Source organism: Stegodyphus dumicola, chromosome 2 (assembly GCF_044657685.1).
Source record: "Stegodyphus dumicola isolate Sdum_Otavi_A_Nest chromosome 2, ASM4465768v1".
Lineage (NCBI taxonomy): Eukaryota > Metazoa > Arthropoda > Arachnida > Araneae > Eresidae > Stegodyphus > Stegodyphus dumicola.
This window is the reverse complement of record NC_140769.1, coordinates 203,108,012-203,123,805: the sequence shown is the minus strand read 5'-3', so window position 1 is coordinate 203,123,805 and position 15,794 is coordinate 203,108,012. Positions and strand designations below refer to the sequence as shown.

The 15,794-nt window shown below is 29.9% G+C and overlaps 1 protein-coding gene across 4 annotated transcripts in view; it reads right to left on the bottom strand.

Annotated features, from left to right (window-relative positions):
* The window catches only part of LOC118185884 (NPC intracellular cholesterol transporter 1-like), a 149,474-nt gene that overhangs the window by 45,546 nt on the left and 88,134 nt on the right, over positions 1 to 15,794 (bottom strand). For 3 of the 4 annotated variants that reach the window (XM_085811643.1, XM_035355806.2, XM_035355807.2), the window contains exons 14-16: positions 9,456 to 9,583; positions 7,496 to 7,633; positions 1,705 to 1,794 (exon numbers count right to left, since the gene is read on the bottom strand). In XM_085811643.1, the coding sequence (XP_085667769.1) occupies positions 1,705 to 1,794; positions 7,496 to 7,633; positions 9,456 to 9,583 (356 nt within the window). The remainder of the gene's footprint in view (positions 1 to 1,704; positions 1,795 to 7,495; positions 7,634 to 9,455; positions 9,584 to 15,794) is intronic. The other variant, XM_085811644.1, reaches the window with a different exon arrangement.

The following is a 15,794-nucleotide window of genomic DNA, read 5'->3' as shown; positions in this document are numbered from 1 at the left end:
CAACTTTTAAACACCTCAGTTAAATAATACACATTAGAAGCACATAGAGCATTATTTTAGCAAAGTTTCAGAATAAAAAATGATGTTTTTCATGCAAAATAAAGTATATATAAAATATTATGTTAAAAGACCAAATTCTATAAAAAATTAACACAATTTCTTTCTCTTTCTTTTGAAGGATGATGCTCAAAAACTTAGTTTTACTATGCTTAATGAATTTATATACACTTTTATATTTTTTTAACTCATTGATTCCATTACATATTTTATTCCTGAAGGAAAAAAAATCTGTAAATATAAAATGTCACAATGAAATACTTCTGCACTTTAAAATAAGCTTTAAATCATACATGATAAAAGATTTAAGAAAAATTCTTTAAGCAGGTAATTACTCAGTTTCTTAGTATATTGCAATATCCTGATTTAAAAGAAATTGAAGTTATGCTGTTTCTTATTTTACACATTTATGCTTGCAATTAATTGTAATTAATTTGAGTAATTCAGAAAATGCTGTTAAAAAACAACACCAAAATACACTCTGCCTGCCTTTAAAAAAATTAAATGCATCAAAACATAATAATTTATCCTAAATCCTCTAAAATTCCATATCCAATAAATTACAATTGGGCTCACAGAAAATACATTTATTCTATGTCCTACAAAGTACAGTCAATGTTTCACTTGTTGGTGCAGAAAAAGCAAAAATAAGAGTTTTATATCTTTATTATTTTTTTCCCATCCCACTTTACAATTATGAAGTGAATTGTCAGAGAAGTTTGTTAAATTTTATGAAACCAGTGGCATCAAAATAATTTTATTATGCAGTACATTTATTTTCATACTATTTTGCTTTGGTATGTTCGGTCACTTTTGTCACTCCCACCTCTTGCATACCTTTGGAGTATTACAGTATTAAATTTATTAAATTTTAATTGTTTTAACTTTGTATTTTAAAGAAATTATTTTCCATGCTTCTCATTTCATTTTCTTTATTTCAAATAATTCTAATAATGCAGTAACTAGAACTCAACCATAGAATGTACTATAGACATTTCAAAACTACATCATACTTTAATTAATTCTTGAAGGTCTGAAATCACATATATTCCAAATAAAAATATTTCTACCTTTGATAAAACAGTGATTAAATTAGATCTTAACACACTGAACTACAAAACTTCTAAATAACCCCACAACTACAACTTAACCATAGAATATATTATAGACATCTCAAAACTATATCATATAATTAATTCTTGAGAGTCTGAAATCATATATATTCTAATTTAAAATATCTCGATCTTTGACATAAGTGCGATTAAATTAAATCTTAACATACTGAACTGCAAAATTACTTTTCTTAAGCATACATTTATTAATTAACAAATACCTTTTCCCTTTCCCATTATAATAGTATTTTTTTTTTTTTTTTTTTATTTTCATTTTTTCACATTGGATTTCACATAAATATATATAAAAAGAATATGCTCTAAACTCTTTATTCCTGCATATTCCTATTTCAAACTTCATTATTCAGAATATCTTTGTTAGAATACATTTTATAAGTAAACATGTTTTTTATCACAACTATAAAACATCATAGAACATACACACTTAATTAAAAATTTTGTGACATGTATGAACAATGAAATGTCATAGGACATAAAACATAATTTTAATAATTCTGTAATATATACAACTTACTTTAGGCATTGCTAGCTTTTGATCTAACCCAACATTTATTCCACCAAGTACACTAATTGATAGGCAAACCCAAGCAGAAAATACCAGAAGCTATAAGGTAATATCAGAATATCACATTTTCTGATTATGAATTTAGAAAAATATAAGTAATTTTTCTACAGTTTATAAGCCCATATTAATTACAGTAGTCCCCACAACAGAGTCCCACTGATATTCCACTTTTAATATCCCTGATTTTCCATGATGAATGCAAAACAATTTTCTAATCAAATATAATGAGTTAGTTATCAAATTAAGTCTACGCAAATGAATACGTTTATATGTTTGCTATTTTATATGCATCTAAATCATACTAAAATGTAGGTGGAGTTTTTAAAAATATCAAAATTAATAAATGCTAAAATTATTCTTCAAAAGATAATGAATACTTTCTGATTATCTGCACTCACACTGAAAAGCCACGGAAAAGTATTGATAAGGCAATGCCCCATGTTGCCAGAAAATATTTAAGTAGCAACCCAGGTGTGTACAGGGTTCGTACACATTTCTGCACATGGAAATTAAGCACTTTTAAGGACCATTAACCAAAAACAAATTAAGGACCTATGAGCAAATGGGAACTGAAAAAAATCAATTAAAAATATTATATAAGCCCGAACTTCATTTTTGTAACACTATCCTAAAAATAAACTAGATCCGTAAGTAGGATGCATTATTATTAAACATGAATTAATTAACATATTTTCTAATAAGTTTGATAATAAAATAAACTTTTTGAAATTTATCAAATAGAATTAAATTTTTTACACTTATATTTGTACATATTTGATAGAAGATAATTAACATTTTATTTAAGCTTTATTAACAGTCAGTTTTTTGTTGATTTTTCTTTTATGTCTCATTGTGCCACATACTTGCTCAGTCTAGAGGTTTAGTAAATAGCAGATAGATTTTATGTCAAGCAGCATAGGTTAAAATGAGAAGTAAGATCATAATCAGAATGACTCATAACAAAAGACTGGATGTTGTCACCGCTGCTGCTTGCCTAGAAAGAGACCTGCTGATTAGAACAAATCTGAAAGGCATGATGTAAGCATGGTTAAGAAAGTTTTGAAAGTTAGTTGGGCTCTGTCTGACACAGTTAGTGTCGTAGCTTTGTGTAGAGTTACAGGGGTTGTAAACCAGTTAACATACACTGAGATTCCCATAAGCCACTAAAGTACCAGAGGTGATAAGTTGTTTTGAATTATTTTAAGTCTCATTAGATGCAAAGAATAAGTTTTACGTGAATTTTTACATTTTTGTGCTTTATCATATGACCACGGTAAGAATTCATGAAAGGCAATAAGTTGCTTTAATACACAGAGATAATTTTTAAGGGTAAGAAGTTAGTTATAAATAATTAAATTAGTTACTTAGATAACCTTAGTCATTATGGATTTACATGGCCACTATTAAATTTTATTTTTTAACAATATTTGTTAAAAAAAGCCCTATCAAAATCAAAATCTAATAAAATTTCAGAGTTTAAAATGCATGTAATTTATGACATTGATTCTTAAACGTTATTAAGATAATTACACACAAAAATCCACAATATATTTGAGTTTTGTAGCAACAACACTCAACAAAATATTTATGCATCTTTTTAATTTGAAGCCTTGCTAGATATTTTGGCTAATTTATATTTATATCCTTCTCTTTAAACATCTTTTATAACAATTAGAAATTTGTCTCAATACACATACCAATGTTCTCACTAGTTCCTATGTGCTTTATCTCCTAACTTATCAACCTCTCCACAATGTAGCTATGAAGGTTTACTTGATATGATAAAAGTTAAATAGTTTATTATAGTTTATTTAAAGTTAATAGTTAAAAGCAAAAAGTTGTTTAAGAGCTCTTCGTTAGAAAAAATGAAATAATTTTGAAATGCTTATGTTTCGCTTCTTGATTAGAAACTAAAGTCTCCTATCATTTATATTAGAAATAGGAACAAATTATAACCCATGAAACCATTCCTCCATTGAAGAGATAACTATATATATCAGTGGATTGCAAAAATATTCCTCCAAAATGCTAATTCACACTCAAAATGGTAGTCGTAAAAACAGACAGAAATTTCAGATGATTAAATTTAAGGACCTTCTGCCGATTTTGGCTGAAATTAAGGACTTTAAATGACCAAAAATTGATAAAAAAGAAAAAAGAAAAAAAAAAAAAAAAAAACAAGGACTTCTAAGGACTCTTAAGGACCGTACGAAACCAGTATGCATGTAGCCAAGGACTTCTAAGGACTCTTAAGGACCGTGCGAAACCAGTATGCATGTAGCACACACAAATTTGCAATTTTGAAATTCGATGCCCATTTTTCTGATCAATATTTCTTTTGTTTTTCATTTGTTTTTATTGTAATGAACTGCAATCAAACTGGAGAATTTGCCTTCTTTTATTTCATTATACCAGAGTGTAAAGTTTAAATTTTCTTAGGCGATCATGATTGTAACTGCTATGCAATGCTGAAGTTATGCATGCTGCTAAGTTTGCATAATTCTTTGATTTCTTTTTAGAAAAGGTAAGTGACAGGAATGCGGGCACCACTCCTCTATCATTGTGGTTAATTAGTGTAGCGCCACGTCCACCTTTTCCTAGAGCAACCACCATGCTGGTAACTGTTGGGGCTACGGGAGGAAAAGGGGACCCCGACCCGAGCACTCAATTCATGCCGCATTTTCCTCGGAGAGTTTACTGACACATATGGAGTTGGCTACATGTTCATAAAAGGGATTTGAAGTTTCATTTTGAACAGCTGCAGTGAAGATTTACATACATTTACAGTAATATACACATTACCGTCTTACAATTACTGCAAGTTGAAAAAAACTATACAGTATCTTACAATTAAAACCTTAAGTCATTATGTAGATGGCAGCAGTAACAACAAACATGCAAGCACACACACAAACACACACACAAAAAGAGAATTTCATGAAGGAGGCTAAGTATTTAAAAATTTGCTTTAATGAATGTAAAAATGTAGGTGTCAGTGGATACATCATTGAAATAGATGTAAAGATGCACAAACAAAGTCAAGGAGTCTGCAACTTTTCAGTGAAGATGCAGATAATCAGAAAGTAGCAAACACTTTTAACAGCACATCATTCATAACAAATATTACTCATTTGGTGCCTTAAAATCAAATTGATGAACTTAACTGTATTAGACTAAACAAAAGGGTTTTGTTGATTATAAATTTGTGAAGAAAAGTTGATCAGTTTATTATCATTAGTAATGATACAGTGTAATAACTTCTTAAGTATGCTATTTAAGAAACTTCTTAAGTATGCTACTTGAAGAGCAATTGTACTACTAAAGAGAGAAGTAACAAAACATCTATACTTTTATATTAAAAAATAAAGAACAGCTTACTAATAGTCTGAGAAGAAAATTACAGGTTAATAAAAACCTGTGTTAGATACAAGGTGAATAAAATTCTTTCTGCACCAAAACAGAGATTATAATAGCTTTTCCTTTGCCTGTCTTTTAAGAGATTTATTATGTAATATTCAAAACATGAGTTTATTATTTGAGAAAAATGACTAACAATTTCACAGGTATTTTTCAAAATATATTTTTCCTGACTTTTTCTTAACAACTGTCATTGCTCTGACTTTCCGTAAATTATGAAATGTGCGAGAACCTTACAAGGAATTCACTTTCAACCAACATATTGGTCTTATTATTTCAATTTAATTAGTTTTATAATATTATACCCCATGCATCTATACACTGGTGTTCAAAATTAAAAGAATTTGCATATTTTGGAAATTTCCTCAAAAAGTTCTAAATGAAAAGCCTGAATTATGCTTTTAAACAAAAATTGCAAAGTTTCAGAACAGAAAACATAAGCAATTCAATTTCATTAGTTTTATAATATTATGCCACATGCATCTCTACACTGGTGTTCAAAATTACAAAAATTTGCATATTTTGGCAATTTTCTCGAAAAGTTCTAAATGAAAAGCATGAATTATGCTTTTAAACAAAAAGTGCAAAATTTTAGAACAGAAAACATAAGCAACACATGCCACGTGGGAGAGTATTTAGGAAAAGGGTCATTAAGAACACAAGTGGCATTTTCTGCACTTTGTTTGCTCACATTTCTTGTTGACTTTTGTTGTGTTTATGTATAACATTTGGTAAACTTCAAAAGCAGAAAGTTAAAATGATTAATCATCAATGCTTGGATGATGGAATGAGATGGAAAGACACTGTAGAAGACAAGCCTCAAGTGCAGATTACTAGAGATCTGAAAGTAATACCCAACATTTGATGCAACTTAAGGAAACAGTTTAAGAATGTTAGATATGTATAGGGAAAGCTTAACCAACAATCATGATGGCCACTGGAGATCAATATTCATCCATTTCAGCAAGGCATTACAAGAGTACAAAGAGCTTTTCTGCTCTTTCATAACCTACATACAACCACAGGAAGTCAAGTTTCAAAAGTTACTCTTTCCAACAGACTACATGACGGGAATCTTTTTGCAAAAAGACCTGCTGCTTGTGTCCCATTCTGTGCAAAAAGGGTATTTAGGATAGTGCAGAGAACAACAACTTTGGACCAAGCATCAGTGAGAGACTGTCCTCATCAGAGATGAGTTCTAATTCACTCAAATCATTGACTGTAGAAGTACCTTTATTTAGAGAGAATGAAGGAACCTGCTATTTGTTTTCCAATATTCGAGAAAGGGACATATATGGTAGAAGACTGATAGTCTGTACAGGCATCATGTCAGACAGGCACACAGACTTCATGTTTTTAACAGAGGCTCTATATGACTGCTGTGAGGTGCAGGGAAGAAATCTTAGATTTCTAAATTTTCTTCTTAAAAGATGCAGTTGGCCATCAATTCATTTTTAAACGACAACATTCATCCATAAAGAATTAACCCAGTGGATGACTTTCTGGAAAGTGAGGATAATAAATGGACGAATTTAGCCAGACCTCAAGCTAAGATCTATAGAAGAGGTCTTGGATGCTTTTGGTAAGCCATTTGCACTCACCTTCCTCATTCCCAAAACCTCTAGGACTTAAAAACACTGTTACTGAATAAGCGAGACTGGTTGCCATAGGGATCCGCAAATAGGTTTATTTCTAACATGAAGTCATACTGGGACAGTAATGTGACTTCTAAATGGGTACATACCACCTATTAGCTATCTTTTTTTTGGGGGGGGGTCTGATCTTGCAACATCTGTTTTAGACTTTTGTTTGCAAATGATGAGCCTTATGCATGACAACATGGATGTACCATGATTATAGTAAGGTACATCTTTTCCCTATTACATCAGTCTATGTTCATATCGAATTTCATTAAATTCCGTAGGGAGTTTGAGAGATTTTGAACCAAAATATAGAAATTTGCTTAATTTTGAACAGTATATTTGATTCTTTAGCTTATGATTGTGTGTTATGATGATCATATTAAAAAAATTAATTTGTTTAATTTTATGCAATAGTTTTTCAAGAAATTCACATTTCTGCACATGAAAAGATAATTTTGGACATCATTCTAAGTGCCTAAACATTTCTTGGTTTTCAATATGAGTGAATCAAGTATCATAATTTGAAATCCTCTCTTAAGTATAATTTAAAAAGTAAAAAGAAAGGCTGGATTTTAATCCAAATTTAAGAGCTGAAATCTTCTCAGAAATTTTTGGATAAGTTTGAATATTAATATTTTAAATCTCAAGAATACTTACTAGAAGAGAAAAAGATAACTCACCACAAGACACCTAACAGTATCCTTCATTAGAAAAGGTGCATAGTATTCATCAAAAAGTTTGTGCAAACAGCCTTTTCTTTCTGGTACAGTTTCTGGATGATCAATCTTAATACAACAGCATATATCTACACGATTTGTCTAACAAGGAAGGAAAAAAAAAAAAAAAAATCATACAAAAATTACTGTCTAACAACTTACATTACATTTCATAGCACATAGTATAGATACATAAAAGGACAAAATATCTGATGTGGACTACTTTGTACAGCCTAACAATTATACACACTTTTTGCTGCATTTCATTTTAACTCATTTCCTTGAATTTCATTAGATACATTTCTCCTTCAATAAATTCAGTTCTCACTTCACAGCAAGGCAAAAATACATAAAACATAACATCTTCAATTAAATATTGTAAAATATAAAAAACATATGTAAGATTTTTTGGGGCAAATAACCTTACAGATAAGGATGTAGCACCTTTGCTGCATTCTGTAATTCAGAAATAAACTCAACATAAAACACCAAATACAGTTAAAACAATTTTAAAAAATCTTTTACAATTAAAATTATAGTTTCTACGCAAAAACAAACAATTCGACCAGTGGGCAAGATAGCAGATTTTTTGTTGCACAAAACTGAAAGTGTACTTTTGGTCCCACTCAGTGAGAAGACATTGAAGGTGCAGAAACATACTTAATTCACTATATTACATATTACTAATTCAAAAGCTAGATGCTTTGTTAAATGTCACTATCTCTGAGTGAGAAAATAAAGAATTTTTTGAAAGGAAGACATGCAACCATCTTTGAAGAAAATTACTATTTTACACTGATTTTTAAGAAAATAATAAAAGTGTTAAATTATACTATCAAAATAATACTTTGTTGTTTGCCACCGTGTTTTCAGATGATATTAATCTATCACTATAATAAACTTCTAGAACTAAATTTTTAAAATGTAGCAAGACATGTTAGATAATTTACAAATCAATAAGAAATAACTAATTTACAAATCAATAAATCTTATTGATTAATATTATAATAATAAAAAAATTCATGAATATATATTTATTTATTTACTAAAGATACTTTTATTTGTGTTAAGACTTTTAAACATGGAACGGTACACAATGCAGCACTTTGCACTCTGAAATCTTGTTCTCCACTTGGAATCACCATCTAAATTTTTAAAACAAATATCTGTATCTGCATCCGAATCAGTTTCATTATCTGATTTCCATCTTCAGAATCAGATTCCTCATTTAAAAAAAAAAAAGTGCTTCAACTTTTTATGCTATATAATTCCATTTTTAGCTATAACATATATTCAAAATGTTGCGATAAAAATTTCTGGGAGGGGGGAACCCGCCGAATTCACCCTCATTGTGCAGGAAATTATCTAGTATTCTTCCTGCTATCTATATATACAAAGTTAAATCAACTAATTTACAATTTCAACTTGTTTGTATAGCTAAAATACTAGAAGATTATTTCAAAGAAAGATTCTACTTTGCCTGCATACACTGAAGCTAAAATTTAATTTGCAAGCAGGACTCGTTTGTTACCATTTAGGTAGAAATTTGCAGTGCAAGCTATGTTTGTTTGTGTATAATAACTGAAATGTGAGCTGAGCTCATTGATGACAATCAAAAGGTTAATACCAATTAAAAATTCAGTAATGCCTACCATTATTGTGCATTTTGATGCATAATTATGGTAAAATTTCATAACAATATCTCATCATCACAAAAAATAAAAATTAATTACAAATGCGAACATAAAATAAAAACAATATTTTTTATTAATATTTTCATGTGGTTCTTAAAATATTTCTGAGTAGGCATTTTCTAGAAAGAAATCAAGTTTATATTTATTTACAAGAAATCATAAAGTTAAACTATATGAAGCATTTCAGAAGAAAAATACGATTAATACAAAACCTTTAAATATGTACTCACTTCTTCTCTAGCAGCATCAAGTGACATCACTGCAACAAAACAGGATATCTGTAACAGGAAATCAATAACCAAAGCTAATCCTGAATAGAATGCAAAGACGTGCACAGCTGGCATGTGTGATAATGCACCTATAATTATATTCTATGTATAAGTACTTATTTATACCCATTACTTTAAAAAAAATACACATACAAATAATTTTGACTAGAAATACATGGAATTTAAATATTTTATAAATCATGAATGCTCAATTAAGAAACCATTAATGATGATGATAAAAAATAACACTGTAGATCTCTAAAACTTAAAAACAGTGCAACAAAGCATATAAAAATAATAATATCTCCTTGAAATAATATGCTAACACAAAACTGAGAACAGCTACTGAGTATTAGGATAGGATTTCCTAAACTTTTTTCCCATGGCCCAGTTGAAATACACTCTATAACATAAAAAATTTGATGTGTACAACACATGACTTCCTAGTACAGAATATTAAATTACACACATTTTTCCAGCATTTCATTCAAACTTATTTCCTCAAATTTCACTAGAGATATACTTCTAATTCAATTAATACAGTTCTCACTTTGCGAAAAGGCAAAAATACATAAAAACTTAAAATATCTATATTAAAAATTGAAAGATACAGAAAAACATGGACCACCAAATACAGTTAAAACAATTAAAAAACAATTTTTACAATTAAAATTACAGTTTCTAAGGAAAAACAAGCAAGTCGGCCAGCGGGCATGAAGGCAGATTTTTTGGTGTACAAAACTGAAAGTTTACTTTTAGTACTGAACTGAAAGTTACTTACTCAGCAAAAAAAAAACACTGAAAGCATAGAAACTGTCTTAATTTATTGTAGATGCTATGCTGAGTCAATATATGGGATAATTTAATAATTTAAATGATAATTCCAGAATGAATTAAGCATAATTTAGTTCGCAACAATGAAAGATGATGTTACTTTGTTGTTAAGAAGCTTAGTTTTTCTAGACTGGCAACAAATCCACTATTCTGCTAAGTTTCAAATGTAAACAAATATGGCTGCTACGGTAAAAAAAATTAGGCTGAGCCACACTTAAACAACTTTTAAATTGTCCATAATTCTACAACTATAACATGCAGGTTAACTAAAGACATAAAAACCTTAACTGGAAGATAAGAACAACACATTTCAATCATTTTTAAACAAAGAATGCACTTACATATAAAAATAAACAAAAACTGAGCTCACGGAGCCGAGTAACAAAGTGAGTATATATGATTATACATATATTTATATACTTCTGGTGCAGTCAATTGCCACCAAAAAAGGAGGTGCATAACTACATGCTATAACAGTCATATATACAAAATTTCAATGTTCTGAAGCTACTTGTTTTTGAGTTATGCCAGATGTGTACAAACATGACGAAAAAATCTCTTCTGAATCCATTTTAAATCAGTTTTGTAATTCTTTTAGGGGAAAAAGAGTCCTTTATTCTTTCCTTGCATACAGATGTCACGCAAAAACATCATTAAATTGCATTCAATAGTGGTCAAAATGGATATTTTTGCTGAAATATGGTACTCAGAATATTTTGTGATTACAATACTTCTTTTACATTGTACAAGGAAGTAAAATGAACACACCAAAAATGAGTTATCAGAGCAGGATGAAACTGGGTACACCCTTACCTCATGACAGAATATGCAAGTGATTAAATTTTGCTGGACAATGACTGATTAGCTAGAGTTCCAGTGCATTACAATGGAGCACCTGGATAGTGTATAAATCAGAGGATATTCTACAGCTAAGGCATTACTTCCATGCGAAAGTGGTTACACTGACCAATGTGGACCGCACCCAATGCCTTGCTGATGAATTCATGAACAGTATAAGCATATATCACCATTTGAGAGAAGACACACAATTGGACTAAAGGAAGCAAGATTGTCAAATTACAGGATCACTAAACATTTGGGTCTGAGCGATATTACCATCCGACGATTTTGGGAGGAATGGGTGAACAATGGCTGTACAAAGCATCTTCTTATCTATGACTAGAAGTGTAACACAACACTAGTGACTGCAAAGAACATTCAAAAGTGATTCAGAGAGCAGGAACTGAGGTCAAAGAAGTTATTGTGCCAAATGTTTTTCATCACTGCACATTTCCACACACGTTTGCAGAGGTGCTGTGTGCATTTAACCTAGGTTATCACGGACTACAGTGGAAGTGTTTTCAACCATGAGGTTTCACTTCAGATTTAGCATCAATGATCAGCAAAAAATGCACAATTTAAGATATAAGGTATTTTCTCCCTGCTTCCCACATGCCTTTGTGGTATATCTGAAGCACACTTGACATGTTTCTGGGAGGTCCATAGTTCGAATACCAGGAAGAAAGACAGTCTGAATATCTCATTTTTCATGCTCTAACAATGTTATAACCAAATGACTGACTAAACGTGTCTGAAGACATCCAGGACAGTGCTGGGATACTCAATTGTCTGTCCAGGAGTTATGGTTTGGAGTCCTACTTCATTTCAAAGCCCTTTGGTTGTCACCCGTGACACCGTAGTGTGCCCTTCCTTTTACATGGATAAAGAGGAAAAAAAGATCTTTTTAAGAACTTTTGAAAATTGTTAGAATTTTTAAACTTTTTAACATCTATTATTTTAAAATTTTACATCTGAAAATGTATTGATTACAAAGTTTTGAAATTTTCACAGATTATACGACAAATTCTTCAAGCGCAAGACATTAATTAGGCAATTTTTCACATTTAAAAAAAATATGCAATGAAGAAGAAAGGAAAGTATCTGTTCTTCTATGGCATCATTCGGAAATATTAGTTTTTACATTATAATCTCTTTAGATCACACTTCTTTTTCATGGTTCAGTACAGATTTCTCTAAAATTAATTTTATTTACTTATTTATTAAACTCAAACGATTATTAATTAAGCTTTAAGCTTGCTATAAAAATATTCTTTCATTTTATAAATGTTTTTTCCCCTCTTTTTATATGTAGATTTTACATTTTACAATTTATTTCATTTTACAGTACAAAGTCTGAAATCTGGACTGGTAGGGACTTCAGTGATTTGAGATTCGGGATATTTCCAAATAATAGATCATCAATTTAAATATGGTAAGATGGCATGCAGAAATTATACAACTAAAAATAAGAAATCCTAATTTATGAAATAAGAACAACTATGATGTAAAAGGTATCAAAATTTACAAAAAAAAAGCTTAATATTTATTTTACTTTATTAAACATTTCTTTCAATGTACGTAGTTTAAGATGCTTCAACAAAAAATTTAAAAAGTTCCTTTTTTTCTTTTTTCTTGTGTCATATACAGTGGACATTCCAATGCCATACTAATCGCATAATTTTGAGAAGGATATACCTTTATCTATTTATTGCCATTATCATTTTTTCATTAATGATATGCCATTATCATTTTTTACAGCATTCCACTTTTTGTTTAATGGACATTGAAACATGGTTTCACTTTATAGATCCTTTGCCAACTCCAGAAATGTATATCTCCCTATATCTTTTCGACATAATCGGAAGTTAAAGCTTAGTTTTTATAAAATTGCCGTAATAATAACAGCCTGCAAAAAATAATAAGCTGGATCAAATTAGATCAGGGAGCAGCACAGTTTGCTACATTAATTGAAATGCCTTAGAATCAGTAAAGGTAATTTTAGACTAGTTTAATAGTGTCTATTATACATTATTGGCTGTCAAGATTGGCGACGAAAGCCAAGTTGTTTCGCTAAATTTTGTTTTGCTCCTATTGTGCACTGAATTAAGTCTGAATTGTATTAGTTTAGTTATTTATTATACCTACGTTTATTACTTGCACATTCTTCAAAGTAACCCGAGTCCTGAATAAATAAACTCCCTATATATTTAAGGCTTTATCTAGGGCTGGCACTCGATACCGCCTGGTGCAGTCTCTACGGGTCCTAAATTCTGCTAAAAGCTCTTTCCTAAGTTCTAAATTTTCACCGTGCCTAAATTTTGGATCCCAGTGCTTTCCCTAAATCATAAAAACTTCTCATCCCTTAACATTGCCGCTCTTTACTTCTCCAAATTCCAAAAATTTTGTCTTCCCTAAATTCTGCCGACCGATGCCAACATATTCTGCCACCGCTTCTGGGTTTATGGTGAATAACATATCAGTTATTCTTAATTAAAATAGCACTAAATGTAATCTTTTGGCCTATGAGTTTCATTAACAAAAGCTATTTTTAGCATATGAAAAGAAATTTTTGTTGAATTTTTCCTCGTCAACATTTCTTAGAGCATTTAAAAATCTATAATCATCTGCAAGCGTAATGTTAGCATAAAAGTTTGCCATACTCTTGTTATTCAATTACTATAATAAAAAAAGTTTAGACATCGCAGCATGAGTTATTACTGAAGCTTCCATTGATAAACATGTGATGATGAAAGCAAAATGATGTGATGATGAAAGCATAATGGCTCGCCAGGTCGGCGTCAGGGATATAAAATAGGTGAATGCTTCAATTTGATACATACGCCAAGTAGATACTCAGCTACAGAACCAAATTATTAATCTCACAAATTTATGCTTACATGATGGTTTTTCCAAAATGAGGTATTTTATTTAGTGCTTAAGTGAAATTAAGAATCGAAATTTTTAAGTGAAAATTCTCCACATGTTTTATTATGGAAGGAAAATCAAATGCGCATGCGTAAAGCATTAATTTAAAAAAAAATGTTTGTGGCTTTGAGGTCCGGGTTTTAAATCATTTCGGATAATGGACGTCCGGATTTCGGACTTTGTACTGCATTAATCATCCCCTCCCCAAAATAAAATATTACTGTTTAAAATTATTTGCAATGAAGCTTATCACATCATTTTTAATTGCTTCCATAACTTTTATACATTTTCCTCAGCATTTCATTTCAAAGATTGATTTCCTAAATTTTTAGTGTGGAATGTAATATTTCATTTTTTTATTCTAACATCCAAAAATGTATCCATTATAAAGATTTAAAATTTTGTCAAAACAGGACTAATTAAAAAAAAAAAAAAAAAAAAAAAAAAAATCAGGCAGATTTCTACAGTTACTAGCAGAATTTTATAAACTTTTGCTTAACTGACTCATAGTGTCTGCCATTATGGTAGAACTTTGCTGTCAATTATTAGTTCACTTTAAGTTCACTGTGGATAAGAAGAATGAAGCAATTTTCCACACACATATCTTTGTTTAAGGAGCAAACTAAAATTCTCTGAATATTACTGTTTGCACTGTTAAAACAGAAACCTTCTAAATCAAATTTTCACAGAGAGAGAAAAACCTTCAAATTTTAGAGAAAAAACTTCTAAATCAAATTTTAACATAATTGCTGGACTTCTTTTGACCATTTGGTGTAAGAGAATTGTTGGAGAAATAAAGAGTGAATATTCATTGTTAGTATAGGATTTTTGAGTTAAATAATTTAATTGACATGTCATTCAGACAAAAAAAAAAAAAAAAAAAGGTGAAAGTAAAAAAAGAAAGAAAAGCTTTATTTAAAATCCAAGAAATAATTAATGAACTAAAAGGGAAAAAATTATTTATTATCTACTTTAATATAAATTTTAGTCTTCACAAAATTCATTTACAAGTTTATGTCATGAACAAAAAAAGCAAGAGCATGCAATAACGGAACCTAATAATCAAACAGCACTGACAAAAGTATAAGCTATTATCATTATAACCTTATTAACAGCGCCCATGTTTTCGATTTTCATGATATTAAATTGTACATGTATTTGTGTAAAACGAATCATTTATCTCTTGTTCCTATTAAATTACATAATAAATTATTTTTTTTTCCTTTTTACTTCATTAATATTTTAAGAGTTTTAAATATAAACTTACCTTAAAAACTTTTTAAAAAAGGCCCTCCCCCCAATTTAGTTTTGCAGCTATTTATTTAGTATACACATTTGTTTATTTAGTATGTACAATTTAATATGTGCTTTTTAGAGAAAAAATTGCTATTTCATTAGAGATGACGGATTCGCTAGCAGCTAAACTTGCATATATCTATTTATTTCGGTATCATGTATATAGTATCATCTAACTCTTTTTTGAACACTTCTGCATCCCAAGACTGCTTTCAATGTGATTGTTTTGCTGACATTCCAGTGAGTGTTCAAGTGCATGTCAGCCGTGTTATTTATTAGAATTAAGTGAATCAATGCATTATGGGAAATCTCCTCAATATCTTGCTGTGGAGAGGTAAAGCACATTTAACCTTGAATTCCACAAATAATGCTTTTTCACCATGTGAATGGAACACATTGGAAAGA